The 26,603-nt window shown below is 39.7% G+C and overlaps 1 protein-coding gene across 6 annotated transcripts in view; it reads right to left on the reverse strand.

Annotated features, from left to right (window-relative positions):
- Window positions 1-26,603, reverse strand: part of col16a1 (collagen, type XVI, alpha 1) — an 83,531-nt gene that overhangs the window by 10,892 nt on the left and 46,036 nt on the right. For 5 of the 6 annotated variants that reach the window (XM_008421598.3, XM_008421597.3, XM_008421599.3 and 2 more), the window contains 34 exons: window positions 25,972-26,016; window positions 25,772-25,867; window positions 25,653-25,682; window positions 24,702-24,746; window positions 24,545-24,580; window positions 24,330-24,443; window positions 22,819-22,854; window positions 22,355-22,390; window positions 21,813-21,941; window positions 21,677-21,721; window positions 21,272-21,307; window positions 21,123-21,176; window positions 18,768-18,818; window positions 18,560-18,688; window positions 17,874-17,909; window positions 17,089-17,196; window positions 16,703-16,825; window positions 16,562-16,615; window positions 16,375-16,416; window positions 15,990-16,025; window positions 15,855-15,908; window positions 15,700-15,768; window positions 15,572-15,625; window positions 15,217-15,243; window positions 12,593-12,649; window positions 12,259-12,303; window positions 12,026-12,097; window positions 10,597-10,650; window positions 5,440-5,493; window positions 4,021-4,140; window positions 3,731-3,772; window positions 3,205-3,276; window positions 3,047-3,091; window positions 2,344-2,388 (listed from right to left, as the gene is read on the reverse strand). In XM_008421598.3, coding sequence (XP_008419820.1) covers window positions 2,344-2,388; window positions 3,047-3,091; window positions 3,205-3,276; window positions 3,731-3,772; window positions 4,021-4,140; window positions 5,440-5,493; window positions 10,597-10,650; window positions 12,026-12,097; window positions 12,259-12,303; window positions 12,593-12,649; window positions 15,217-15,243; window positions 15,572-15,625; window positions 15,700-15,768; window positions 15,855-15,908; window positions 15,990-16,025; window positions 16,375-16,416; window positions 16,562-16,615; window positions 16,703-16,825; window positions 17,089-17,196; window positions 17,874-17,909; window positions 18,560-18,688; window positions 18,768-18,818; window positions 21,123-21,176; window positions 21,272-21,307; window positions 21,677-21,721; window positions 21,813-21,941; window positions 22,355-22,390; window positions 22,819-22,854; window positions 24,330-24,443; window positions 24,545-24,580; window positions 24,702-24,746; window positions 25,653-25,682; window positions 25,772-25,867; window positions 25,972-26,016 — 2,091 coding nt within the window. The remainder of the gene's footprint in view (window positions 1-2,343; window positions 2,389-3,046; window positions 3,092-3,204; window positions 3,277-3,730; window positions 3,773-4,020; window positions 4,141-5,439; window positions 5,494-10,596; window positions 10,651-12,025; window positions 12,098-12,258; window positions 12,304-12,592; window positions 12,650-15,216; window positions 15,244-15,571; window positions 15,626-15,699; window positions 15,769-15,854; window positions 15,909-15,989; window positions 16,026-16,374; window positions 16,417-16,561; window positions 16,616-16,702; window positions 16,826-17,088; window positions 17,197-17,873; window positions 17,910-18,559; window positions 18,689-18,767; window positions 18,819-21,122; window positions 21,177-21,271; window positions 21,308-21,676; window positions 21,722-21,812; window positions 21,942-22,354; window positions 22,391-22,818; window positions 22,855-24,329; window positions 24,444-24,544; window positions 24,581-24,701; window positions 24,747-25,652; window positions 25,683-25,771; window positions 25,868-25,971; window positions 26,017-26,603) is intronic. The other variant, XM_008421600.3, reaches the window with a different exon arrangement.

Below are 26,603 nucleotides of genomic sequence, written 5' to 3' on the forward strand. Positions count from 1 at the left end.
TCGCATGCTTCATGGAATTTTTTCATTGTTTTGTATTCGTTGTTTGGTGACAGCCATCTTGTCTTCCTCTAGTGCATCCACATCATTTCACTAAACCAGTATTTAAGTTCCCTTATGTGTCACTTCAGCCGGTCAGTTTGTCTTATGTCTGTTTGAGGTTTTATTAGTTTTCATTTTTTGAGTCTAGCTTCTTGACTTGGCCTCTTTTATGGAGTTACTAGTTATTCATTTCCCACTGTTTCAGTTAAACACCTGCTTGGTCCCTGACATGCACAAACAGAAAGTAAGCAGTGAAGTGAACAATGAGTCTAAAGGAAAAAAAAAAAAATATATATATATATCCATTCATTTATTTTTAATCAAACTGCTCTCCATAACATATCCTCTAATGTCACTGTTTTGGTTTTGTGGAAAATGTTTGACAGAAAAATGACACATTTTTGTGAGCACATCGTCCTCACCACACCATCCTAATGGCAAAAAATAGTGGTGGCGGCAGTATTATGATATGGGATAGCAGCTCTTGCAAGATAAATATTGGCAAAGAAATGTGAAACCCATCCATCGTTTTGTTTCACTTTGTAATTTTTTCCACTTATGGATGTTTATCATAAAAACCCAGAAAAATAAAGAAGCTAATGTTTGTTTTTGTAACATAATTGAGGGTTATGGAAAGGGAAAGTCTCTACTTAAGTAGTGGAATTAAAAAAAATAAATAAATAAAAAATAGCCAATAGCAAAGAGAAAGAAAAAGCTTACTTGTTGGATTGTAGTTATTTTTTTTCCTTTGGTCTTTCACTCTGTGAAGCAGCAGGGTGGTGATGCCCACTCATGATCCTCTGCTGTTTTGGTGTAGTAAACCGTTTTCTATCCTCACATAGAAAAACTCGAGTCTCTAGTTGCGGCTTCAGCTGCTGCAGCCCAACGCTTACTTTTTAATAAAATACACACACACAGTCTAAACGACAATAATGTGCGAATGAAAGGAAGCTACGTTAAAAGTTACCTGTCATAGTGCTGCAAATGAACACCGAGCAAAATTTGAGTGTAAATATTGATACACATGTAGGTGTGAGCAGTTGCCTGGCAACAGCTAAAGACTATAAGCAAAAACAGATGAGGAGATGAAAACCGGATTAACTGACATTTTAATTTATAAGAGGAAGAAACTGCTGCAAATAAACTGCTGTATGATTATCTAAATTTGTTCTAAAAATAACATTTTATAAACAAAACCACATGAGATGAGATATTAGAGTTTGTCATGGTTTGGAAGTTTTAAAAAACAAAACTTTTCAGGAAAACGAGCTCCTACACAGTACCAGTACGGCTACGCTGCAAATGGATTTTACTCAGTGATCACATGGCTTGAGCATTTGGTACCGCCATTCTCTTCAAACAATAAATCAGCATGAGAAGAGAGGCGGCTCTCAGGAGAGGGTTCTAGGTCCAGCTTTTACACACTTAGTCTCTTAGACGGTGGAAACAGTTGAATGAAAATCATGAAAGTGGTCAGGCATCATTGCTTTGCTTCAAAATGACCTCACATACAAGAATACTGCAGCCGACGTGAGTAAAAAGAGTTTTTTTGGGTCTTTTTCCCCCAAAATCAATAAAAACTCAAATTTGATAGGTTTGGTTGCCATGAAGAAACCTTCAGGATTTCATTACAAACACGCATAAAACTTTGTTCATATTCCACCAATGTCAAAAATACACAATTTCGCAATTCTGGTGTTTCTATTAAATGAGAAACGCAATTAAAATCACACGTTATTCACGTGATAAGTCATTAAAAAAAATGTGCCGTGCCGTCATCCTCCAACTACTTCCTGTTGTCTTCTTTGTGGTTTGCCCCAGTGGCAACATCTGGTGGTTTGGTTATGTGACTCGTGTGACGCAAAAACCAATTTCAACATGGCCAAACAAATAAATAAAAGCCTCATTCTAATGCCAAAACTTTTTTTTTCAAAATTGGCTTGTTTTTATTAAGCACATTTATTTTTGAAATGTCAAATTGCACAAATATAGCCAAAACGCAGGTAAAGAATGTCCTTCAAGTCCCTAAAAAGGTCTTGGCCATGACTGGTGTTCAGAAAACATTTTATTCTTTACCCCATGGCCCTTCTGCTGTACAGAAGAGCCACTTTTATTTGTGTCCGTTTTCTCCCCATCAGGAACAGTTCTGTTATTATTACACTGTTAATGAGGAAGAGTTAAAAAGAAGACAAAATAAAATAAGACTGTCGCATATTTTTGTTTGTATTGCTCTGAAGACTTTTCTTTTTTTTTTTCTAGGCCTGAGAGAACCGATTGAAGTGTGAAAGCATAAGTGAGACTTACAGATAAGCCAGATGGGCCCTGAGGACCTGGGAAACCAGGGGGTCCCTGTGGACAGAAAGCAATGAAGACAACACTTTCAAACACCTGAGACAAGCTGAACCAAAGGATAAACACAGACCAAAACAAGCTCACAACTTTAATTAAAGCAGGTATCTATTTATTCTTGAAAGTGAACAACACAACCTAGATTCTGCTGTGGGAATTGTGCATTTATGACAACATTAGTTTAGATAGAAGGATTAAGTTTTTTTTTTTTGTTGTTTGTTTTTTCCCCAATGTGCCACCAGGGGGCTCTATGACCACACAGGAAGTGGCACGCACTCACTCCATTTATATCAAGTCACTTCAAATCTGGGCTTTGAGACAAAAACCCAGCGGTGCTGTTCTAAAACGATGATAACAAAGAAATGAATCCCTTTTTTTTCCCCCACTCACTAAAGTTCTTCCAAAAATAATACATGACTGCAAAGTGCGCTAAACTTTTCTGTTTCAACTTTTTCCTCTTGTCATAAATTTCACAGAAGGCTAAGTTAGTCAAAGTGTGTGGAGGATTTTAATAAAAGCGTCACCAGCGGATGAGATCTCTGAACAGATATTCAGCAAGGGGGAGATGTATCTATTACTCCTATTAAAAACCTCACAAGTCGTTCAGGTTTCTCTGTTTTCAAATGAAGATCTGATGCGAATGACGAATGATCCTTACCATGATTCCTGGCGGTCCTGGCGAGCCCCTATCTCCCGGAGAACCCTGAAGAGGAAGAGAGGTAGATCTTTTCTTTTTCGAGTTTGTTTGGACACAGAAATATGGCCAGAAGAAGAAACGTGTTTAGACCCAGCAGGCACTCTGTGAAGGACACTCACGGGGTCTCCTTTTATTCCCGGTGTTCCAGGCACTCCTGGAAACCCGGGTGTTCCGGTGCAGGACCGATCACCCTGTGGGGAAATCAAATACCGGTGTACGGATTTCACACATACTGTATATATGCAGTGCTTTGGAGGAGTAGTTTTTTTTCCTTCCTTGAACTTTTTCACATTTTTGCCACATTGCATTCCAAACATCAATATGTTTGTTTTCCAGAATTCCATATGAGACCAAGTCAAAGTAGTGCATCATTGTAAAAAGGGAAAAATCAGAAAAGATATGTGCGCCTTTGTATTCATCCCCCTTTACTCTGATACACCCAAAACAAAACAAAGCACACGTCAACAGAATCAGCTGCTTTGTGTCGGTCTCTCATTTAGCATCCAAGCAAATTTCATAGAAGCTTCTGATCGTAATGTGAAAAAAAATATGAAATTCTTTCAAGGGATGGTCACACTTTCAGCACAGCACTGCATATTTATACATGTTGGGTAATCCTTATTATGGCAGCAGTTTCAAACAAACCGTCGCTTCAGTCGCCTGTGCCCTCTGCAGTCTCTCCAAACACTATAAAGGTAGACGAGAGAAGCTATTAGAGCGCTGCCTCCCCCCACATCACACAGAGAGCGGATCACAACAGGCCATGCACGCTCGAACACAATGCAAAACGATGGACTGTCATTTCGCATTCATCAAGGCGGTGACTGCGGTACTGGAAGCGCTGCATATAATTCCAAGTCCGGGGTGGGTCGGGGGAACTATGCAGCGAGGCTGAAAACATTGCAACAAGAAAACCCGCTCCCACAAAGTCTCACCCTGTCACAGCTGTCCATGACTGTCGCACCAGGCTTGCCCTGGTCTCCTTTTTCACCCTTGGCACCAGCCATGCCTGGGACCCCTGGCAAACCCTGAGAACAGCCCTCTCCACAATCCTCCTGTGTTGCACACATAGAAATAATGGTTTATTTCTATATACACGAGGATGCTCGCCGACACACATCATGCTGTAGAGTCGCGCCCCGATAAGTCAAAATGTCGTCCTCAGTTCAAAAGCTAAAACTCGCACACGTTCATCGCAATGAATTAAATTTATTGCAAATTTAATTCATACGTTTCGTTTCTGATCATTTTGATGATTGCGGCTTATACGCTTAAAAAATAATACTAGAATTATGGGGAAGTAGTGCCCATAATTCCTGCCCATAATTCCTACGTGGAGCCCTTCTTCAGGGCTACGTGGAGCCTTCTTCAGGGCTCCACGTAGCCCTGAAGAAGGCTGTTGGCTTGACAGCTGTCCAGCAGAGACTCGCTGATGAGGAGGGTCACAAAAGGTCATCGTAAAAGGAGCTGCCAGCTAGAACAGAGCTATATCCAAGCAGAGTAATGAAAAACTGAGAGAACGGAGTACGTATTGTGGCTCATGGAGCAGGAATACCTGCCATCTTCAGAAGACTGTGAGGCAAAGACAATTCAAGAGTTTAGAGGAGATTCATTTGAACCAAAGGCAACATCAGGAGAGCCTGTTTAGGACTGAAGCAGATTTGAATTTGAACCGGGCCAATCAGTGAGCAGAAAAAGGAGTCGTGAACGATGACAATGTCTGTTGTAGAATTGCAATAGTTTTAGCAATGGCAGTGGAGGAAGTTAACGAAGACATTCAGTCCATGTTGGTCAAACCTCGAAATATTGAATTAAGCTTCATGCCCTCAAGCTGGAACACCACATAGGTCATGGCCAACTGTTAGCTTTTGGGTAAAAATTAAAACGTCAGCAACATCCATGTTTCTAGCAAACAATTGTTTTTAAATAGCTGAAAGTCCCGACTCTCTGTGCAAAGCAAATGGTAGAACAAGACACTATTTTTTTTTTACTGGGCTACCTCAGACCAAGCGTTGAGTGTATATTCTGTACAAGGGTTTTTTTTTTTTGTAGATGAGCATTTCTGTGTTTAAAAAAAATATTTTTCTTTTCTTATTAATTTTATTGAATATTCTGATTTTCTGAGATACTAAATTTCACGTTTTTAATAGCTGTAAGCTTTTGATAGCAAAATGACCAGAAACAAATGCTTGAACTACATTCCTCTATGCATAAAGGAATCTATAAAACACACAAGTTTCCTTCTTTCATTTGAATTGACTTTTGGATAAAACATAAACTTGCTGATATACATTCTTATGCATTCCAAGACCACAGACTGGAACATGTGCCAAATCTAAATGGTTTGTACTTACATCTTCCACTTCTATAGGTGTATCTCGAGGCAGAGTGTGTGATCCAGTATAGCTCTACGTGAAGGAACAGAAATTCAGTTAAACTCATTTCAACATTTGAAAAAAAATAAATCTAGTCGTCAAGATATTTTTTCACAATCACTCAAATCGCCTCAAAACTGTCCATTTTTTTTTTGAGTTTATTATATTTCAAATGTCACTTTGTCCAACTAATAAGGAAATTCAGAGCTATACGAGGGACTGAGCATTTTCAAGGCTGCAGCATTGCAGCCAAATGAAAAAAAAAACGAAAGAAACAATTTCGTATTCAGTGAAAAAGCAAACCGGTAAGACGATGTTACCTCCTCATTTTGTCAAATGAAAGGTAAACTATGTGCACACACACACACACACACACACACACACACACGCACACACACACACACACACGCACGCACGCACACGCATACACAAACACTTTTTTTCATGATTGATGTTTTGCTTTCCAGATTTGAAAATTGACTGCAATTCCACACATTTGTAATCTGATTGACACCCATCTGGTTGAACAAAATTACTCGCACCCAACCTGCCAAAGCAGCACGCTGTTAAAATTAGCACACAGTGTTCATCAGAGGAAACAGGCTTTTTCTGACAGCAGTCCTCCTGGCCTGAATTAACACACAGACATGTCTGTTTTTATCCAACTCCATCCTTATTCACCCAACTGCTAGCAGACTATCTCGTTTTTATCTGAACTCTGAGCAGTTTTTTTTTTCTTTTTGTCACTTTTGCAACTTGCTGGAGAAATACCATTTCATCCAGCTGCTGAAATCGCAGAATCGATGGGGTAATCTTCACTTCATCGCCACAAATCTTTTCCATCAGAAAACCCGGCGCAAAGTGCCGTTTTCCTAGCAAAACACCGCATGTCTTACTGTGTGTCAAAGTGAACAGGACTGAAAAAAGTGATTACATTTAAACCAAGAGATTTACCTAGATGAAAACTGACAGGTTTTTTTATTATTTTATTTCACACTTTATTCTTTCAGCATTCAAATAACTTGATGTCATGAAGACTGCAACTAAAGAAAAGTTGAAATATTTTTCATCATTAGTGTCATAGGACTGAGCAGTGTTCAAAGTCTGTCCTAAAGAGCTGATGTCCTGCATATTTTGGGTATGTCCCTGGTTCAGCACATCTGAATCAAATGCATATATCTTCATGAGGCTCCTGTAGAACTTGGTGACATGTTAAGCAGCTGATTCAAACATTGAAATCAACTATTTTGGAGCTGGGGCACATTTAAAACAAGCAGGACATTTGTCCTTGAGGACTGGAGTTTGACATCCCTGCTGTAACAGAAAGACTAACCATCTTACCCAGATGTTGAGAATATTTCAGTGTTTCATTAAATAAAGTTGTGAAAAGTACATACGAGTAAAAAGTATGTTAGCAGAAATGGACAAAAAAAAAGTCAGATTGGAGAATGAGTGAGTTAAATTATTGGCATCACTGTGGGTCCTATTTAAGGGAAAATTTTGTGTAAAAAAAAATAAAAAAAAACATAACATGTGTATGGCTTAAGTCAATGCTTTAAAGCAAATGTTTATGCAGGATAAAATTTGCATAGCCAAGTGTTTCACTTTGAAGGACTTTTGTGTTGCAACAAAGTTGCAAAATTGACACTGTAAAGTAGTCAGTAAGTGTTTGTTGATTTATTGCAACGCAGTGTCCAGTGTCACTGGTCACCAATCCACTACAAGCTACACAGAGGCACACAAAACAAACCGATATGCATGCACACATTCTCACTCAATGGCAATTTAGAGAAGCTAATCAGCATAACATGTTTTTTTTTGTTTTGCCTTTTTAATAAAGGAGGGATTCAGAGTTCTTGTGAGGAATCCACAGATGCACCATGCAGACGACATGCAGAAAGGTCCTGGTCAGGATTCAAACTCAGGACCTTTTTTTTTTTTTTTCTTGCTGCAAGGCAACAATGCACCACTGTGCAGCCTTATATTGAGAAATACACCTCACAACCTCTGAGAAAAAAAAATATAAAAGTCTGAGTAAAATGTCGCCAGGCGCTCAGATCTCAGATTTATAAAGAGCGCTGCTGTAGGAAGTGTTTCTGACTACCCTAAAAAAAAAAAAAAGATATAACAGTGTCAGAGCTTTGCAATCGAGAGGACATATGCAGACATATGCAGCCAGAAGAATATATTCACTATCTCCACTAAACAAAAGCTGTTCATTCGCACACCGGGTACATTTACTGTGACAGTCAGCTCTATAAAAGATATAGACAAAAAAAAGGAGCCTTTCCCCGGAGAGTGTCTGTCAATAGCACCTGGGCTGTTATCAAAGTCATTACAGCTCCATTTGACTCTGTTCAAACTGAACCCATTAGCCAGGACAACTACTTTATGCGACACACTGTTGACCATTACTCAGGTAAGAACAAGGCCTTGTGCATTAGTAGACTTGCTCAGAGGAAGGTTCCCTGTAATTATATGCCACTGTGGAGAGTTCTTTTCTTCGTTACAGTCTGCAAATGGCTAACTTTTGAACATCTTGAAGCTGCTTGCGCTAATGTTTTAAAAATCTGTTTGTGAGAGTCCTGAGAGGAAAAAAAAAATTAAGCAGCTCCCTTCAGAAAAATAAAACCTGCTGAAGGCAGAAAGAAAGTAAAGGAAAGAAGGTAATGGAATTATTTTGAAGAAGAAAAAAACAGGCAAAATAAACCACATTAAACAAGAACATGAGTTCCAAAGCATTAACCTGTTGGTTCTTCTCGCTTGAAGCTATAGGAATTACTCCCCCACCCCCCCCAAAAAAAAAATCTTCACTCTCTCAAATTATGCAGTTACACATCATAGTTTTTTATATACATAAGCACAGTTCTTATGTATAAAAGAACTTTCATTTAATAGTGAAAGTGACAAAATTCCACTTCTCTTTATAGATACCATTACATTTATTACTCCCCGCGCCCCAAAGGTAACCCACCCACCACCAAATGATGGTGTTTGCAGATGTTCCCCATAGACATTAAGCATAACACATAATACAACACAGACCACAAAGGCAATCACAAACCACAGATAAATTCAAAGCAATTCACCTAGTTTTTTTTTCCTCTTCAATATTACCAATTGATTTTCTGCTAGATAATTAGGTTCTCAGACCTCCTGAAAATAATCAGCATATTTAATTTTTAATGTAAAGTTTCAAGGAGACAGCTCCTCGTTACTTCTTAATAACAAACTCATTCTGACTTTTCTTTTTAACACCAAGTGCAAGCCATGCCCGCATGCCAAAACAGTAACGTAGTTAGGTGCACCAACTATCAAAAAATTACTAAGATGGTTAAGAATTCTGGGGAATCCATGACCAATATTCTGCCTTTTGCTGGGGGCAACAAAACCAATATCCAAAACTTTGATTCAAGGTAAATTGACCTTTTTTTCCCCTCTTAGGAGAACCTAGCTTCATAAAAGTTTCATAACTTAATGAATTTAATAATTTGTTTCCATATAAATTTACTCTCTCTTTTATAAATTGCTGGGCTTCATAGCAGCATGAAATAGATATGAACACGGTAATACATAAATAAGATCTCTTCATACATTTGGCAATTAGTAGCACGCATGGGTACCCCTTTATCCTGGCATCAAGGAAAGGTGACACTAAAAATAATTCAAGGACATTGAATTATTGAAAAATTGACAAAGCATCCACAGGTTACTGATAATGGGGCAACCTTCTTGAACATCTACTGGTCTGCTTTTGGCTCAACTCTCCAAAAGCAGACCAGTTGGGCCCACCGCCTACAGGAAAGGAACATGAGGCTGACTGCCATCTAAGTTGGGGGCCTGGCAACTTAGATGACAGTTTGTGGCATCATAATCTGGCTCTTTAGGTTTGGAATGTTGGTTCATTGGTAGAATCAACATTCCAGGTGTGAGTTTCCACACCTCAGGAGAGTTTTGTTTCATGTTCCATGAAAGGTTGGGGACATAGAATCTGAATCTAGGCCATGCTCAACTCCTCATTTCTCGATACCTGCTGTTGCCTGTTATGATGGAAACTAGTTACCAGCAGTGATGCTGATGAAGTTAAGTTGAAAAGGAGGCCTTTTGTGTCCGATTGTATTAGGGAGTGCTGGAACTTGAGAGGTCTGTACCGAGTATTGTGCTGTGTAACCAGAGGGCATACAACTTCTGGGCTTGATGAAGCAAGACCACAGGCAGAAGCTATCAAGAATGACTTTCAGTTGGCCTCATCAATGTTATAGCAAGCTGGCTGTTGATTTATAAAGTATGGAGGGACTTCACAGTCGATAGAATACTGAGAATCTCCTCACACCAGTTATCAAAGTCCTTTGTGGACAAGACAGAATCAGAAAACTTGGGAAAAGCGAGTCCATAGCTATGGCACAGGCCACTGAGACAGTTCAAAACCTCTGTTGTCACAGGTTGCAAGGAGTAGGTAAGAATTATACTATGATGCTGAATGTTTTGGACATTGTGGGGCTATCAATGTTGACGCTTTTCTTCTGTGTGTCATGGAGAGTTGAAACAACAGTGGCAGACCAGACTGACGATCTTAATGAATAAGAAATGGGAACAAAGAGTGTCCTCCAGCTGTTAAAGTACCCCACTTCCCAATCTCTCAGGTTCCAACTAATTGATGAATCTCATTTTCATGAGAAAAGTGTATTTTTCTTTTTTTTTATCCTGGCCATAGAGAAGTCGGTCTGGTGGAAGTTTATGATTACGTGGCCTGAGGCATTTTGTCTATGTTGATGTGGTGGTACAGGTAGATGGGGATGCTATCTGGACAGGCTGGACTCTGTGACAGCTGCCCCTCATCACAAGTCCAAAATGTGGTGGGGTTCATGGGGGAGATGCACCAGTATTATATATTTAAACAGTGAAAAATATACTTTGCTCAAATATTTTAGAGACAAACCTTTTTACAACTCCCATCACTAGCAATTGGAGATTTTGAAAACCTCCCACAAGCTGTCATGGAAGTGTGGGCTACTATTTCAATTTCTCCCATAAGATATATACATATATTATCTGTTTTCATAAAATTAAACATAGTGCCCAACACATCAAATCTGAAGAAGCACCTCTCATCCGTTTTTCACTAATTTTACTTACGCTCTTTCCAGGCAAACCCGGATTCCCCGGTATGCCGTCGTTTCCAGGGATACCCTGAAAGAAGGAACTGAGGTTGAACTAGTTTGTTTCCAATCGAGGGCTGGCCACTCCCATCTCCACCAGTGGTTAAAGGCAGAGTCAAAGGGGCAGGGTCAAACAATGAAACCAGTTCCTTGTCCTGCCATATCTTGTGAAAATTACCAAAAACAAAAGTCTTATGCCCAAATATGTTTGAATAGACATGGCTTTATCAATTCATTCCCCACTTCTGATACCTCTACTTACACCTTTGACTCTTGCAGCATTTTCACTTTATTTGAAGGTCTGTTTCTTTGAAAACATTCTTTAGAAATTAGTTAAATTGGTGGTTAAGCATTGAATAAATTTATAAACTTTCTGAACTTTAAGCCAGACCTTCAAATAACTGTTCATGTCTCGGCAGACATTACGAAAGCTTGCTCAGTCGCTTCCCATTTGGGTTAAAGGCTTGAAGCACCGGACGGGGTTAGTGTGTTTTATCAAGTTTGTTTGCTCCTTTTAACCTGGTTATGTTCAAGCTTTTGCAGATATACTTTTGGTTTATGGTCATTCCATATCCTACATGCATTTCATGGACCACCTAAAGAAGCGAAGCATGTAAAAGCCTTATTTTCAGTATGTACCCAAAGGCCCAAGCTGAAAGCCTACGTCATACAGATTCTGGAAAGTTCTCAGAGCCTTTCATGTTCTCTACATCTCTTTTTTTTCCATTTCAGACTCAATATGGTATTTATGATATTATATATTTTCACACACTGTATCCCACAATTACAAAGCCAATTCAGGCTATAAATTTTATAGTGATGCTTTTAACTTAAAATAGGTTTTCTTGTGATGTTTTTTCTGTCTGTTTAGAGTCCATTTTGACTCAATTCATGACTTTTACATAATAGAGATGACAAACATTTGTCTCCTTATGGGGTCATATTGGTGTACAGTGAAAGTGTTTTTCTCCTCTACAGATTTCTTTTGCTTTTTTGCCACTTTAACTTAAATACAAAAGCCTAAATGACACTTTCAATGTGGAACAAATAAGGAAAATATACAGCAACTCTGTTGTTGAGAGTGCTTGAATTCTGAGGCAGCTGCAGAAGTATATTAAAAAAAACATAAAGGAGATTCTAACAAAACCCCGCAAGAGAAGTAGTTCTTCTTAACATACTTGAAAGTACTTTTGTGGATGCAATTGTGGAAAATTGTGTGAATATTGTTCAAAAAATACCTAATCCGTTGAGTCTAAAACAACACAGAAATGTAGAAAACATAAAAAGGGTTTGACAAGTTTCCATCAGTATCATACTCAGTTCAATTCAGACAAATAGAGAAACTCCTGAATTGAACTAAAAAAAAAAAACATCCTTATCACCATCCAGCAAGCCCTCCATTTTACCTGTGGACCTTGGATTCCAGTGACTCCTTGAGGTCCAGGGGGGCCAGGAGGGCCAGGAGGTCCAGGAGGGCCCTACAACACACAAACAGAGACCCCAAATAGAACGACAATAAGAAAACAAAATCCTAAACTGAAGACTTCTGTTTTCTTCTGGAGAAAAAATAAGGAGAAAAAGGCCTCAAACAAAGCATAAGGTTTTTTTTAAGACAATTTGGCTGGTTAACAGATCCGACCTGAGGCCCGGGCTGCCACGTGTTTGTTGGGGTTCCCGGGGCTCCCTGCGAGGCAAAGATAGGCAAAATCAGAGCAGCAAACATGAATAGTGTGATGTTAAAAATAAATGTGAACAAATGTCGAGCCGCAGTAAGACACGTAGAAGAAATAACAAGATTTTTTTTTTCTTCTTTCCTTATAAATCTCCTGTTAAGTTACAATTAACCCTTTAAAAGTAGTGTTGCTATACTTGGTCTTCTACAGCACAGTCCAAAAGTTTTCTTTGAATTTTCAGCATATCGTCATGTGTTTCTTGGAATCTGTGCGTGTGTGTTTTTGCAAGTGTGTACTCACAGGTCCACCCACAATTCCAGGCCCGGGCGGGATGCAGTTACACTCTCCTCGTTCCCCCTACAACATTGGTGTATAAATAGAGCAATTAAAGAAAGTTCAAGTAAAGCTGTTTTCTCATCGCTAAGCTCTGCTTGCACAATAGAACCATCGTTCTGTCTGCAAATTAGTCCAAGAACACCACTAATTTCTTTGTGATTTGTAGCCAATTGTCTTACTATCTTTTAATGTGGTCGTGATGAGCAGTTCTTCAAGATTTCTAGGGTTCATTACAGTTTTTCTTTGGACATTGGCTTTGGCAATATATGGCAAGCATTTGAAGAAAATAGAGAAAAATTGAGTCATCATTATAGACCACTAGCACCAGACAGAGAAAATATCAAATATATGTGGCTTGTCATGTACTGTAATTTACTCAACCCTACTATTGTCGTATTATTTATGACAATGGATATTAGAATATACATTCCGAATAGTCTATTTTTTTAGATTCAAAGAACTTTTTCAAAACAACAGGTGCTAAACATACTTTTCATTTATTTGAAATGTCATTTTTCCATTATCTGCTAGCAGAAAATCATCATAATTAACAGAAATAAAGGTGTTAAAACATCCTGCCTTGTCTAAATAATCAATGTAATATGTTTCACTTGTTGATGGAGTTCCTGAAATGAACTTATTGAATGGATCTGCACGTAAATGTTTTTTGTTTTTTTCACTTGTGTAAAAATATTATGAAATGAAGCACATTTTACAAAGAATGAACTCCTGACATATCTGATCCCCTTGGGTTTTGGTTGTGTTGTGACCCGTTTTGCATGGTATGTGAGTATTGGGATAAAGGGTGTAAAATGTACACGGGGCTACAGTCAGTTAATTTTGAAAAGTCACCTTTTCTTTTTTCGACAACTAATGATCACCCAAACCCGTTGGATTGAACGTTCAAAGCTCTAAGTGTTTCAGAAAAAGGTTTTTCATTCTTAAAAGCTGCTTTTAATTCATGCTAATAGTAAAATACTGAAGAAGTTTTTCAGTGGTTTTATAGAGAGTGTTTTAACTAGTCACTGGTTTTGTGGTATCATGGAAGCACAGAAGTGCATTGAGGACAATAGTGCCCACTGCAAATATACTGCTGATCATTAGTTTGGACAATTTTGAATACATTTATCCATATAGATATCTCTTATCAAGGTAAAAAGCATTCTTGTTGATCAGAAGCAAAAACTTCTTAATAGTTTTAAACTCCAACCCTCAGGTTCAAGGTACTACTTACTACCCAGTCCTTTCAAAATACATAAAAAAAAACTGTCCTTTGTACCAAAATCTATTCATTTCTTAAATGCATGCTGAAGCATAAAATTTTCAAAATAATAAATAAATCCTTTATGTTTCGTTCATGAGGTGTGCTGTGATGGCGCAGGGGTTAAGCGCAGTCCACATATGGAGGTCTCAGTCCTCGACGTGGCCGTCGCAGGTTCGATTCCCGACCTGGTGACCTTTGCCACACCTAAAAACCTTCAATTTCCTCAAAAGCTGACAGTGTGCCTTATAATCCGATGCGCCTTATATATGGACCAATATTGAGCCACAACAGGTCTAGCAACTACGGTAAGCAGCTGCAGACTTTATTTTCCCCGTAGAAGAACAAGTGCGCGGTGCATGCTGGGATAATTGTCAGACTCTGGTTTGTTAATAAAGTTTGACTGACCGATCCATAGACATGAATACCGACTGTCTAGAATCAGGTCGTCTGCAGCTCATTTAGCACCACGTTCTCCACCAACATGCTGTGTGCAAACGGAGAAGGGCCGGGTTTGCCGGGCGTCCGGCCACGCCCCGGCCCAGTCGCGGAAGCCTCTCCTCGCCGACCGGAGTCATTCTTTATGTCAACAAAGTGGCTTTAGATATTCATCCGGGGTGCTTCGACTATATATGAAAAAAGTTTTAAAATAGGCCATTTATTGAAGGTGCGCCTTATAATCCGGTGCGCCTTATAGTGTGGAAAATACGGTAAGTTAAAAGCCCAAAAGCCAGGAACTTTAGAGGAAGTTATTGCTGATTCTGTGTTCATCTAGCCAGTGTTTAAGTGTATTTTTGCTGAAATTGTGTTTTACTTGCTACTTTTTTGTTGTTGTTTTTGCTTGTTTAATAGTTGATGTAAATAGCTAGAGACATGCTCACTGAGTAAAATGTCCCTTTATTGGGGGGGGAGTGGGGGCAATAAAGTATCTATTCTCACGTTTAAATGATCCTTCATTAACATCTGAGTCCCCCGTCCCACGCCCTGAAAGCTCCGCCTTCTTTAATTCTTCATCTCTCCCTTCCTCAGTGACAGTCTGGACCTGCAGCTCTGACTCAAACTGTAATTATTACTCATACACAGCGTCTCTCTTCAGGCCCGCAAAACATCCTCCTCTGCCAAGAATGGCACACGTGTCACCTCCACTAATGCTTTATCTGTAGCCGCGGGACCGCGCGTGCACAGGTGTGTCAGAGTGAGTGCGTCTGTGACGCCGGGCACGGTCAGTGGAGGGTGTTAAGCCTTCTCTCGTGATTACCATCTGTTCCGCCCCCTGATCTTCAAACCCCTTCCAGTTCCTGTCATCCAAACAAAATGGTAGACTTACCTTGTCCCCCTTAGCTCCATGAAATCCCTGCAAGAGAAGGACACACACAAGAAGAAACACATGAAGTTACTCTTTGTTGTTTCACGTGGAAGTGAGCCGAGTGCAGCTGAGGGGGGTAAGGATGAAATGGGATCAGACATCGCCTCTCTTATGGATCGAGGCAGAAATCCTGGTTAATGTCTAAATCAAGAACAATTCCCAAAAAAAAAAAAAAAAGCTCAAGGGAAACTAAAACTTCTAACCGAACCAAAACATTAAGTGTAGCTTGAAACTTCAGCGTCTTCCCTAAACTGCAAATGCGCACACACATAAACATGCAAATGGAACGAAGACGTAAAAATAGACGGAAACTTACGGGTGCGCCGTCAGCTCCTGGAAGCCCTCTGGGCCCAAGGGCTCCGTCTTTACCCTGCGAATCGAAAGTTAGTCGCGTTGTGTGAGAGTCAAAATAAAAGGATTATAATAAGCCATATTGAAATCTACCGGCGGTCCCGCTACTCCAAATCCCGGCGGTCCCTGTAGCCCTGGGAGTCCCATATCGCCTCTTGAGCCCTGTGAACAAAAAAAGACGCAAAGCAAAGTTTGAAAAAATATTTTTTAAAATTTGTTTCCAGATTAGTTTTAATTCAAAAATTTACCTTTTCCCCTGCAGGGCCAACAGAGCCTGGCAATCCTGTAACACCAGGGGGTCCCTCAAGAAATGAACAGGTTAGACCAGGTTAGAAATGTGCATCATGGTAAATACAGAATGTGAAGGTGGAAGAGAAACTCACTACTAGTCCTGGGAGACCTCTTGGTCCCTCAATGCCCTGGGAAAAAACATTTAAAAAATGAAGCAACAAGAGAAGAAGCGGGAAGGTTTTTAATGTAAGTGATTAGCTGTTGAAAAGTTTATTCAACTTCCCAGAAGTTGAAGAAATAAACCATTAGAGAGAACATGGTTGATGGATTTTAAGCACAAAATGTTTAGAATCTTTTTCCTGTTTTGCCATAACGCAACCATAAACCCAAGTGCATTTTCTGGATATTATAAATGATTTATGCCACACGTTTCAGATTTTTACTTGTAAAAATCAAATATAATTTTCCTTCCTCTTCACAATCCTGTGCTATGAGTTGCGCTCTCTGATAATTGTGAAAAAAAAAAGCAAGTCTTACTTGTGGTCCCGGAAGGCCCACTCCTGCAGCCCCAGCATCGCCCTGTTGAGGGCAAGGCGCACCACAAATCAGAACGACAGCATATATGGAGGATTTTATTTTATTTCTTTGTTTATATATATATATATATATATATATATATATATATATATATATATATATATGTGTGTGTGTGTACAATTCACACCTTGCTTCCTTTGGGACCAGAGGGACCTTGCACACCTGGCAAGCCAGGATTTCCCTAAAGAGAATAAATGCAAACTGAGACGTTGGGGAGTTGAGCAATTCTCAAAGTGCAAAACTAAAATTTAACTGAACTCCAGCTCACAGTTTTGCCAGGTTTCCCTGCTCCCGGGGACCCAAGATCTCCTTTTTCTCCTTTGGGCCCTGGCACAGCTACACCGTCACCCAGCGCCGTGCCAGCAGACGAGCAGCTAGTACATGAATCACCCTGGCAAAACAAACCCAAAGCATGATACACAAACCTTCAGAATGAGTCAAAGCAGCATATGTTTGGGAGCTGGGACCAATATGGCCAGTTTTTGAACAAAATATATTAACATCCCAACAGATTGGATTAATAGCGGTTTTTTAAAAAAGCAGACAGAGTCTACATTTTTAACTTGTGTTAATATTTCTGAATAAATCATCAAAAGAGGTGGATCAGACTGCGGCACGTTGAACTAAAATGGTCTGTTAGCTTGTAATTTTTACCTTCTCTCCCTTCAAGCCCCTTAATCCATCCTGACCGGGGTCTCCAGGCAAACCTGAGACTCCGGGGTCACCGTTCAATCCCTTGTCTCCCTGTTCTCCTCGCTCGCCCTGGTCGAACACAAAACACACAATCAGAAACCCTTCTGGTTTTGACGGGAGGCGTGCATTTTCTGTTAAAAAATAATAGAGCCGACAGAATGGAGCTTAGTTACCGACTCCTGATTTATTCATTTATCTCTCAAATAATGAAAGTGGCTCCAGCCTCATTATTTCAACAACTGTCTAGTTCCACTTTGAAGTTGGGGTTGAGAGATTCCAGTGAATAAGGTAATTTAAGGTATACTGGCTTTGTTTTTGACAGATTGTTTTTTTTTTTTCTTCTTAGATTTTTTTTTCAGGATGATAAAAGTATTCCAAATAAGTTTTGAGGTATAATGTGAAGCAGATGCTGGACTATTTGTACCCCAGCTGCCTTAAATATTAAAATAGTATCACTTGAACTGATCCTTGTGCTGGTGTTACTTATTCAAGACTCATTATCAATGTCTCTCTGGCTAGAAAGGCCTTTCTTGGGCGTTTAAATGCATGATTTAGAAAGTGTTTGGGCAATGAGTTATTTAAAAAGACTGACACAATACCCGGAAGGCTTGATTAGTTGGTTTTAACTTAGCAGCCAAAAAACAGGGCTCCAAAATGTTTGGAATATGTTTCTCAGGGGTTTGGGGGTTTAGCAGCCGGAGCACAAAGTGTGTAAATACATGTACACAAAATAATAGAAAACGTACCTTTTCTCCCTTAGCACCAGACTGGCCTGATGGTCCCTGTTAAAAGTAACAATGAGCAATCATTCAGCAGCAAGTACGGAGCAAATGTCTGTCTGGTCACACAGAGTAAAAACCGTTGACACAAAGTGACGGGCAGAAGCACCCGGCAGTTTAAACCAAATAGGTGGCAGAAGCCAAAAGAGATTTTTGTCTTTTACTATTTAGCTGCTGTTCTGTTGTTCGGCGAGATTTCCTGCATATTATGTTTGCACGATGAGCATCAGGGTGGATTTTGCCCTCGGGGTTGAAATCTTTCCAGCATCGTAAACTTTTCACTCTTCCAGATGGCGGCTAATCGGTTTTACTCCGTAGCAGAACAAAGAAGCCCGTCTCGTGGAATTAGCTAAAAATGTTATTTTGTGATGCTGGTTCAGCTCGTACACGCCGGACTGATTATTTGCACTTAAACTGGCTTATGATTGAGGGAACTTATCCTTGTTCTCTTTAAGCAGGGTGTATATTTCTCTTTGTTTAATGAGGATATAAACAACAAGGTGCAATAAAAAACACTGGCAAAGATCAATGACTGTGACTCGGATTAATACACTGTAGCAATGGCGTTAATCCATCTCATTAGTACGATAAGATTCTTCAGGAACGTTGAAAAAAAGTTGTTTTTCCTATTGATATTTTAAAAACAGATATACCTGTTTGCCTTCAGCTCCAAGTCCTGGAGGTCCAGGGGGACCTTGAGGGCCGGGTTCACCTTTTCTTCTATCAAGCAGGCCGCTCGGTTGACTACCAACCTCTGACGATTGACACACACCACAGACGCCCTGCGGATGGACAAAGACTTAAAATCGGTCTGCACAGCAACAGGGGTAATGACTTCTTAACACAGTCACACACACTCACCTTCTCACCCTTTGGGCCAGGCGTTCCCACACCGGGCTTCCCGTCTTCACCCTGTTGAAAGATCAGGAAGGAATCATCACCTTTTTTTTTTTTTTCTTTCTCCATATTTCCACCATTTTGTATTTTTTTCCAATAAGGGTTATATAAAGTTATCACAAAATATGCTCATGTAAATGAATGACATTGTACAGGCTTGTACATAAAAACCAACCAGAATTATTAAAGGTCACAAAGGTCAGTCACAGCTTGTATTTACCAATGCTTTCATGAATGAATGAATGAATAAATAAATAAATAAATAAATAAATAAATAAATAAATAAATACTCTGAGGAGGAAATCTATTTTTCATGTTTTCAACTGCCCAACTGATGTGGCTTTGAAATCAATCCAGACAATTTTACAGTTGCCTGGAATGAGTCATGTTCACGTCCTTGTAGCTCTATAGTAAAGAGCTTAGACACTTCCATGAAGTAGCCTCTTAAGTCAGTTGATGAAAGCACATGAAGCATTGAATAAGGAATGGTGTGATATCAAATTTCATCAATAATTTAAAGGAACTATAAAGTGAAAACCACTAAAATTTTCCATCTTACTGCTCCTATGAGTTAAAATCATTTTAATGACACCAAAAGTTACTTAGTGACTTTAGCTTGTGCAACATGACATGAGCAGACGTGGTGCAGAAGCTAATGAAGTGACATCCATCACTCTTGTTAAATCACACTCCTTTAAAGCTACCATTGGCAAACTGCAAGCGGTGCTTCCATTAAGCAGCTGGCTGCAGGCTGTCCTTAGCCAGACTAATTAACCTGCTAATATCAGCTCCCAGCATTGTTCTATAAAGGCACTTCTGCTTTTACTTAAAAAGTACACCTGAATTGAACAGGTTTCTAAAGATTACAAATTAAAAATTTGAAGGTTACACATTTTTGCTTAAGTTTACATATCAAAATGTATTTTTAGGTTAATTAAACTACAGTACCATAACAAGTGTTTCCCATTTAATAAAAGTAGCCTATTCATTTTTTTCACACTAAAATGTTTAGGATCATCAAAAATATATATCAAAGACAACTAGAATAAATGGAAAAAGAAGTTGTCAAATTAAAAAACAAAAAATCGATTCACTCTAATAAAAAGACAAAATGCTATTTAAACAAAGTTATGGTCAAGTGTTGACAAGTTATTGCTCCTCCAACCTATTAAATGACAGACTAAGCCACACTTAGAAACAGTAACTGCCATCAAACATACAATAAACTGTCAACTAATTTCTTCTAAGTCACTCCAGAGGATTTCTGGCACTCATTTCCTTTTCCAAATTGTTCGTACTCCAGCCAAATTGGAAGGATTTTGAGTATGAATGAACTGCTTAATCTCATGGCACAACAGCTTATCTTGGATTTTAGTTTTTGACTAGGGCACACCAAAATTTTGCCCCAATTTTCTCCAAACATGACGGATCAGTTTTCAAGTCCCTTAAGTCTGTTCACTTAAAGGACAGTGGCCAGACATTATCCTTGAAAGTTTTCTGGTGGCCAGCACCATTTATGATTCCATCAAGTGTGGAAAGCAGCACCCACTTTTTTTTTCCATCAGTTGTCAACACAATTCTGTCACAACTTGTTTTCTAGGACATCCAAAAGCAGCACTGTAGTTAACTGCAGCGGCAGAAGTGCAAAAATATTCCCTTAAGTATCAAATGTCGAGCTAGCTGGGATGTTTATCAAAGTGTGATTAAAAATAAAACTAGTTTGAAAATGGGAGAAAGAGCTTTCAGGAGCTCTTGTCAGGACTTAGAATGATCTGTATTCAGCTATTGTTAAGGAATGTATTTCTGCTTACTGCATAGTTTCAAACTAAATTGCATATTTAGCTGGTTTTTTTGTTGTTTTTTTTTTAGCCAAAGTGTCTTGGAAGAATTAGCAAAACAGAGAGGAGAGGACTGGACCTTTGTTACTCTGAGAATACAAAGGCAGAAGCAAACAAAAACAGCTGGAGGGTTTCCAACACCCACTTCACAACAGCCTTATGTTTCTGGATCACTGTCAAGTCGATCTAAAGCAAACTTTCTTATTATCTGTAAAAGGAAATTCTGTTCAACAATATTTAATCTGGCCTGTGTGGCCAGATGAAATATCTGGCCACACAGGCCACACCAAAACACAGCTTTTATTTTAATATTTACAGCTGTAAAGCTTGAATTAATTTGAAGAGTTCATTTAAGCATCCATCTTCTTGGACACAACATGAAAAAGTGCAAATAAAATTAGAAAAAAAAAAAAAACTATTAGGAAAGAAAATGTATTTGATTCATGGCAAAGTTGCGAAGGCTGTTATCCACTTCTCCTACCTGTGCACCTCTCTGTCCGTCCTTCCCAGCAGCCCCCCTTGGTCCTGGTTTCCCCTGTTTGCATGGGCACATTTCATTTCATTACATCACCAGAAACAGAAAAAAAATATATAAAAAAATCAGATTCAAAGAACTGAAGCTGGACTCACCGGCTTTCCGGCAGCTCCCGCGTTGCCAGCATTACCCTGCAGACAGGCAGAAAAAAAAAAAAAAAGATCACTGAAATTCCCCATTTTGATAAAAATGGATTGCTTTTTAAATTGGTAATTCACCCCTCAGAGTTAAGTTGCACCCTATGGGCAGCTATGTCAGATGATATTGGTTTTTGAGTACCTTGGATTTTTTGCTAATAAGCTTCCCGCTGAGTAAAAAATCCCTAAGGAAGACAGTTTGGGGCCTTAAAATTAGTACACCGCTGTGATTATCTTCTCGACGCAGTCATTAAGAGCCGTGCTCCAAAAACCGATTGAATGGGCTTCACTTATACAATCCATATTTGTTACTTTGCAGCACTATGTCTTATATATATATATGGAAGAATACACGTTAACTACCTTCTCTCCTTTAAGGCCAGGTGAACCCACGTTTCCTGGCTCCCCCTGGGAAATAAAAAGAGGACAATACGTTACTTTAATGAGGCTTATGCACTTTCACTTTTTTTTTTTTTTACCCTAAAAACTATTTTCTTACTTGCTCTCCTTTCTGTCCAATCCCAGGTTCCCCCTTCTCTCCCTTCTGCTGCAGAGTTTGAGTTTCACCAACAGGGATGAATTTGGGTGGGAGTTCTCCGAGGGTGGGGCACACGGAACACGGTTCTCCCTGAAACCCACAGAACACGCGTGATATCTTCAGATGTCGACATCTTATTCTGTGACCTGCAGATGTCTACTTGCAGTCAAACTTTTTTCACATTTTGTCCTGTTACAGCCACAAACGTCAAAAGCTACCACATAATGGTAAAGTGGAAGAACAATAGCAACAGCAATAAAAAATGATTTTCAATTTTTTTCAATGAAAAAATGAATCTAAAATGTTCCAGGCAAAGATGAAAATCACACTAAAATACATTTTAAAACTGAAACTTTGTTTGGTTAGCTTGGAACAGTCCTTTAAGAACAATTGCAAAGATCAGTTAAGTAATTTGGAAGCTATATCTGGCTGACAACTTAATGGAGAAAGCTTCTGAAGCAGAAGCTATTTAATTTCAGGGGTAAGACAGACACCACACCAACCTTTGCTCCTTTGGCGCCATCTGATCCGCGTTCTCCCTGCCAAAGCATACAAAAAGCACAGAATTCAAATTAATCCCGGCGCATCCTGCCAAGGCAGTTTGCGCTGCGATCTCGCGTCTGAACACGGCACTGGAAGCATTCTGGTCACCGCAATTAGGCAGATGTCGATGCATATCGCGAGGACTCTGAGTCATCGACTAAAGTTGACTGAATTTCGTAGTTGCAGACCTTCATGACGTGATGTTCTGAATGTGGGAGTTTGAGTTTGAGTGGACTTTTTTTTTTTTTTTTTTGCATTTTGTGCAGTTTGGTTCAGCTATTTTAGCTTGCATCTGCTCTGGGAAGGAGTGTTCACGCAGTGCTGATGTTAGCATTTCTGAAGAATGCAGATGAGCGTGTATAGGTCACACTTGAGCAGAATATGAATTAAGTACATTCAAACGAACAAGTAAGAAACCTCATACCTTCTGTCCCGCTTTGCCATTTGCACCTTCGACACCCTGTCAAAGAAAAAAAAACACAGGGAGAGGGGAAAGGAAGTAAAAAGAAATGAACAGATGTCAGGATGTTTGTTTGAAGGGAAGCCATAGTGTAAGGTATGTGAACAGGTTCTTTTTTTTGTCTTTTTGCTTTCTTATGTTACATATTTCAGGTAATTAAACAAGTGAGATTGAGTTTAAGGCTGAGGGTCACAAACACTTCCTCAAAAGTCTTGGGGATCATCAAGAATTTGATTCATTTTGGCACATGTGACGGATATTTATTTATTTTATTTGGTCAGAATGGGTTGCTGAACTAGAACTGTCTCACACGGGCCTTTTCTTGCCAATATTCTCTCATCACAGAATCACGAACATTGACCTATCTGTGGTAAGTGAGGCCTGCAGCTCTTCAGATATCAATCCCGACTCTTTTGTGACCTCCTGGATAAGTAATTGACAAAGAGTAATTTTATCCCTGCCATTTATTGAGAAGGTTCACAACCATTCCATGTTTTTTTTCCCCTCCATGTATGAATAGTGGCTGTAACTGGGGTTCATAGGAGTCTCAAAGCTTTATAAATGGCCGTGCAGAACATTTCTTTGTACATAATGTGCTCTTTTTATTTATATATATATATATATAGCTCTAGCTGACGTGTTAAGGTTGTACTAAGCTAAGTGAAGGTCTGACAGTAACCAGTTGTGGAACTGGCAGGTAAAACCAAACCAAAAATATGGCTGATCATAGCTACTTTAAAAATTACCAAGGAAATTTCAACTTAAATTAAATTATTTCAAAGCAGCTTTTTTTTTGCATTCCGTCGGAATATAATTTCCGATGTTAACATCTTGTTAATGATCTGAAACTTTCAAGTGTGACATAAATGCAAGCAAGAAAGAAACCTTTAAGGGGCAAATACTTTTTCCAGAGCACTGTAGCTCTCCTTTTTCGCCTGCTCTACCTTGTTCTCTCTCTCTGCCTTAACCAGGTATGACAGATTGATGCTGGCACTATTGGAAATCGTTGCACAGAAAATCTCATAAGGCTAAAGATTTATATTCTATCACCCCTCCTCCACAAATCATTCCCCATTTCACCTGTTGGAGTAAGTGGGAGTTATAAAAGGTAAAAAAAAAAGAGAGAGAGAGAGAATTTGGACTCACTGGAGGGACAGAACGAACGAACCCCTCGCCTTGGTGACTAAACTTTTGACAGCGTATCACGTCTTCCGTTAAGCTGCCGCAGCGCCGCAAGAATTACAGGGGCACACACAACCCCGAGGTGGAAGTAAACGCTGCGCTTTTCCTCAGAACGATAAGAAAGATTAAATATACACGCCATCACACGAGCGCTCAGGGTTCAATTGTCAGCTACGACTCACACCCCTATCTACAGCTCTAATAAAACATGCAGCGAGATCATAAAAATGTAAAACGGAACATCCCGGCAGGTGCTGAATACATTACGCGGCAAGTCAAACCGGTGTACTTACGGGGAGTCCTCTCTCTCCGATCCCCGGCGATCCGGGCTCTCCTTTAGGACCAGGCTTCCCCTGCAAGGCCACTGTGTCGGCTGGCAACACCGGGCACACTTCGCACGGGTCACCCTGAAGATTTGCACACAAATTAAGCATGCGGCGTGTTGATCGGAGTGCAGGGACGGGCAGATGAAAAGATTAAGGATTGTGTTAATGTGGCATTATTAAACCTTCTCTCCTTTTGGACCTCCTGGGCCTCTTGGTCCCTGGGAAAACAACAGAATCCCTGTCAAACACTGATGTACCAGTTCATCATTACAGTACAGTCTGTTGGAAGCCGGTGCATGCGCTGCTGAATATCAATCAATGCTTAAAAGAGTCTCTCACCGGGTCTCCTGGCAAGCCGTCTTCTCCTTTCGGTCCTGGGTCTCCCTGTAAATGGAAAGTTGAAACTGAATATGATAGCATGAAACACAAATTGATCTCGTCAGTAAGGTTAGCTTGGAACTGGCAGCAGGATCCCCAAAAGAGCAGGAAAAGTTGGGCATGGTCCTCTACTCTTATTCAATTAGCCACCATACTCAAAATGTGTGCTTAATGACTATAATTTATTTTAAACAATAGATTCACATGGAAAACTACTCTTGATTTTGAGTGTTAAAGCAAAGATAAAGGTTAGAAGGAAAGAAAAGAAGTTGGATTAATTTAATAAACAATGTGTCACACAGACACGTCATAAAATTTGATTGTTTTCATGTTAACAACTACATTGATTTGGTTTTTATTATGCTACACTTTACATACCAGAAACTAGACTTTTTTTTCCTTTTTTTTTAGAAATTTATTGTTAAGGCTGTAACGAGATTATGTGGCACACGATAAAAAGAAAATTGATATGTGGTATTGACTATTTCTATTCAAAGTGAAGTCTGTCTTGTGATGTGCTCTCCAGATTAAAACTCTGGTACAAACTATTGCTTATGTCTCATCGCATCTAATCTAGACCCTCCGAACGGAGAGGGATTTAATAGTGCTCATCACCAATTTGTTCCAATTCACTGTACCAGGAGTCAGAATTGAGTTGGCAAAAAGGAAATCAAATGTTCTGCTTTCAACTCAGATTCAACTGTAAAACCTTATCTTTCGGTGTAGATTGATTTATGTATTTATGTTTTACATTTCAGATGTCCAAACATCAGGACGTGAATGCGTTCACTGATCAGCACAAATATTGTTTTCGATCAATGCGATCACATAGATCTCTTTTCACTTTTAAAGAGTGTTAAAACTTGCAGCATGTCAATCATTTCATCAGACAAGTTTCAGCAAACAGCCTACCTTCCCACCTCTACCATCGCCAGGAGGGCCCTGTGAAGATAAGCAGATTATTCAATTTACTCGAGTGCATTATGTTTTTTTTCTTTACCAAATCTTCTATCGTGGAAAAGTGCTCTCACCGGTGGACCCGGTTTTCCGAATCCTGGCAGACCCGGAAGTCCGGGCTTCCCTGGCTCCCCAGCTAAGCCCTCTGGACCCACCGATCCCGGAGTGCCCTGGGAAAACAAACCCGGTGCAGGTTCTATCAAATCCAAACTGGGCTGCATGAATGTGACAGGCAGGCTGATGACGGAAAGCCCAAGAGTTAAGGCAGACAAACCTTCTGTCCCTTGGGGCCAACGACGCAGATGGACCCTGCCCGACCCTGGGAAACGGTGACAGACAAGAGAGGAGAGTGACATCATCAGCGTGTTCTGAGAGGGAATAAAACGAGTGCCGCTGGTGTTAAAGAAAACGTGGAGCTTGTCTCCTTTATAGAAATGTTCAAGTCTTTTAGATTTCCCTACTTTATTGAACATCATTCACCAGAAGGAAAAAATAGACAGGCTTATCATAAAGCCTGTGAGATGAATTGTCTTCAGTGGTGCATGTGATATTTTCTGCCTGCCTGACTCAAGCCACATCGACGAGCGCATTCATTTTCAGAATGTCATATGGATGGGAGGAATTAAAAACAAAATCTATTCCCCCCCTGCCCCACCAAATCCATCTGGCTACAACAAGCACTTAGCTTAGAAAACTGTTAAATGTGAGTTCGTCGGATGCCAGAAAAAAACTGCTGGAATCTCTCGGCGCCCTGCTAAGGCTGTAATTTGTTCCTCAAAAGTTTTCATGAGTTCGCGGGCTCATTGCACCGTTCAGGGGGGGAAGATTAAAAGGTTTAAGTCTTCCTGAATAGACGGCTGCCTGTGTGAGAGACAAACGGCCCAGTCAATGAGGCGGCATTGATTG

The sequence above is a fragment of the Poecilia reticulata genome, chromosome 11 (assembly GCF_904066995.2).
Source record: "Poecilia reticulata chromosome 11, P_reticulata-male-v2, whole genome shotgun sequence".
Lineage (NCBI taxonomy): Eukaryota > Metazoa > Chordata > Actinopteri > Cyprinodontiformes > Poeciliidae > Poecilia > Poecilia reticulata.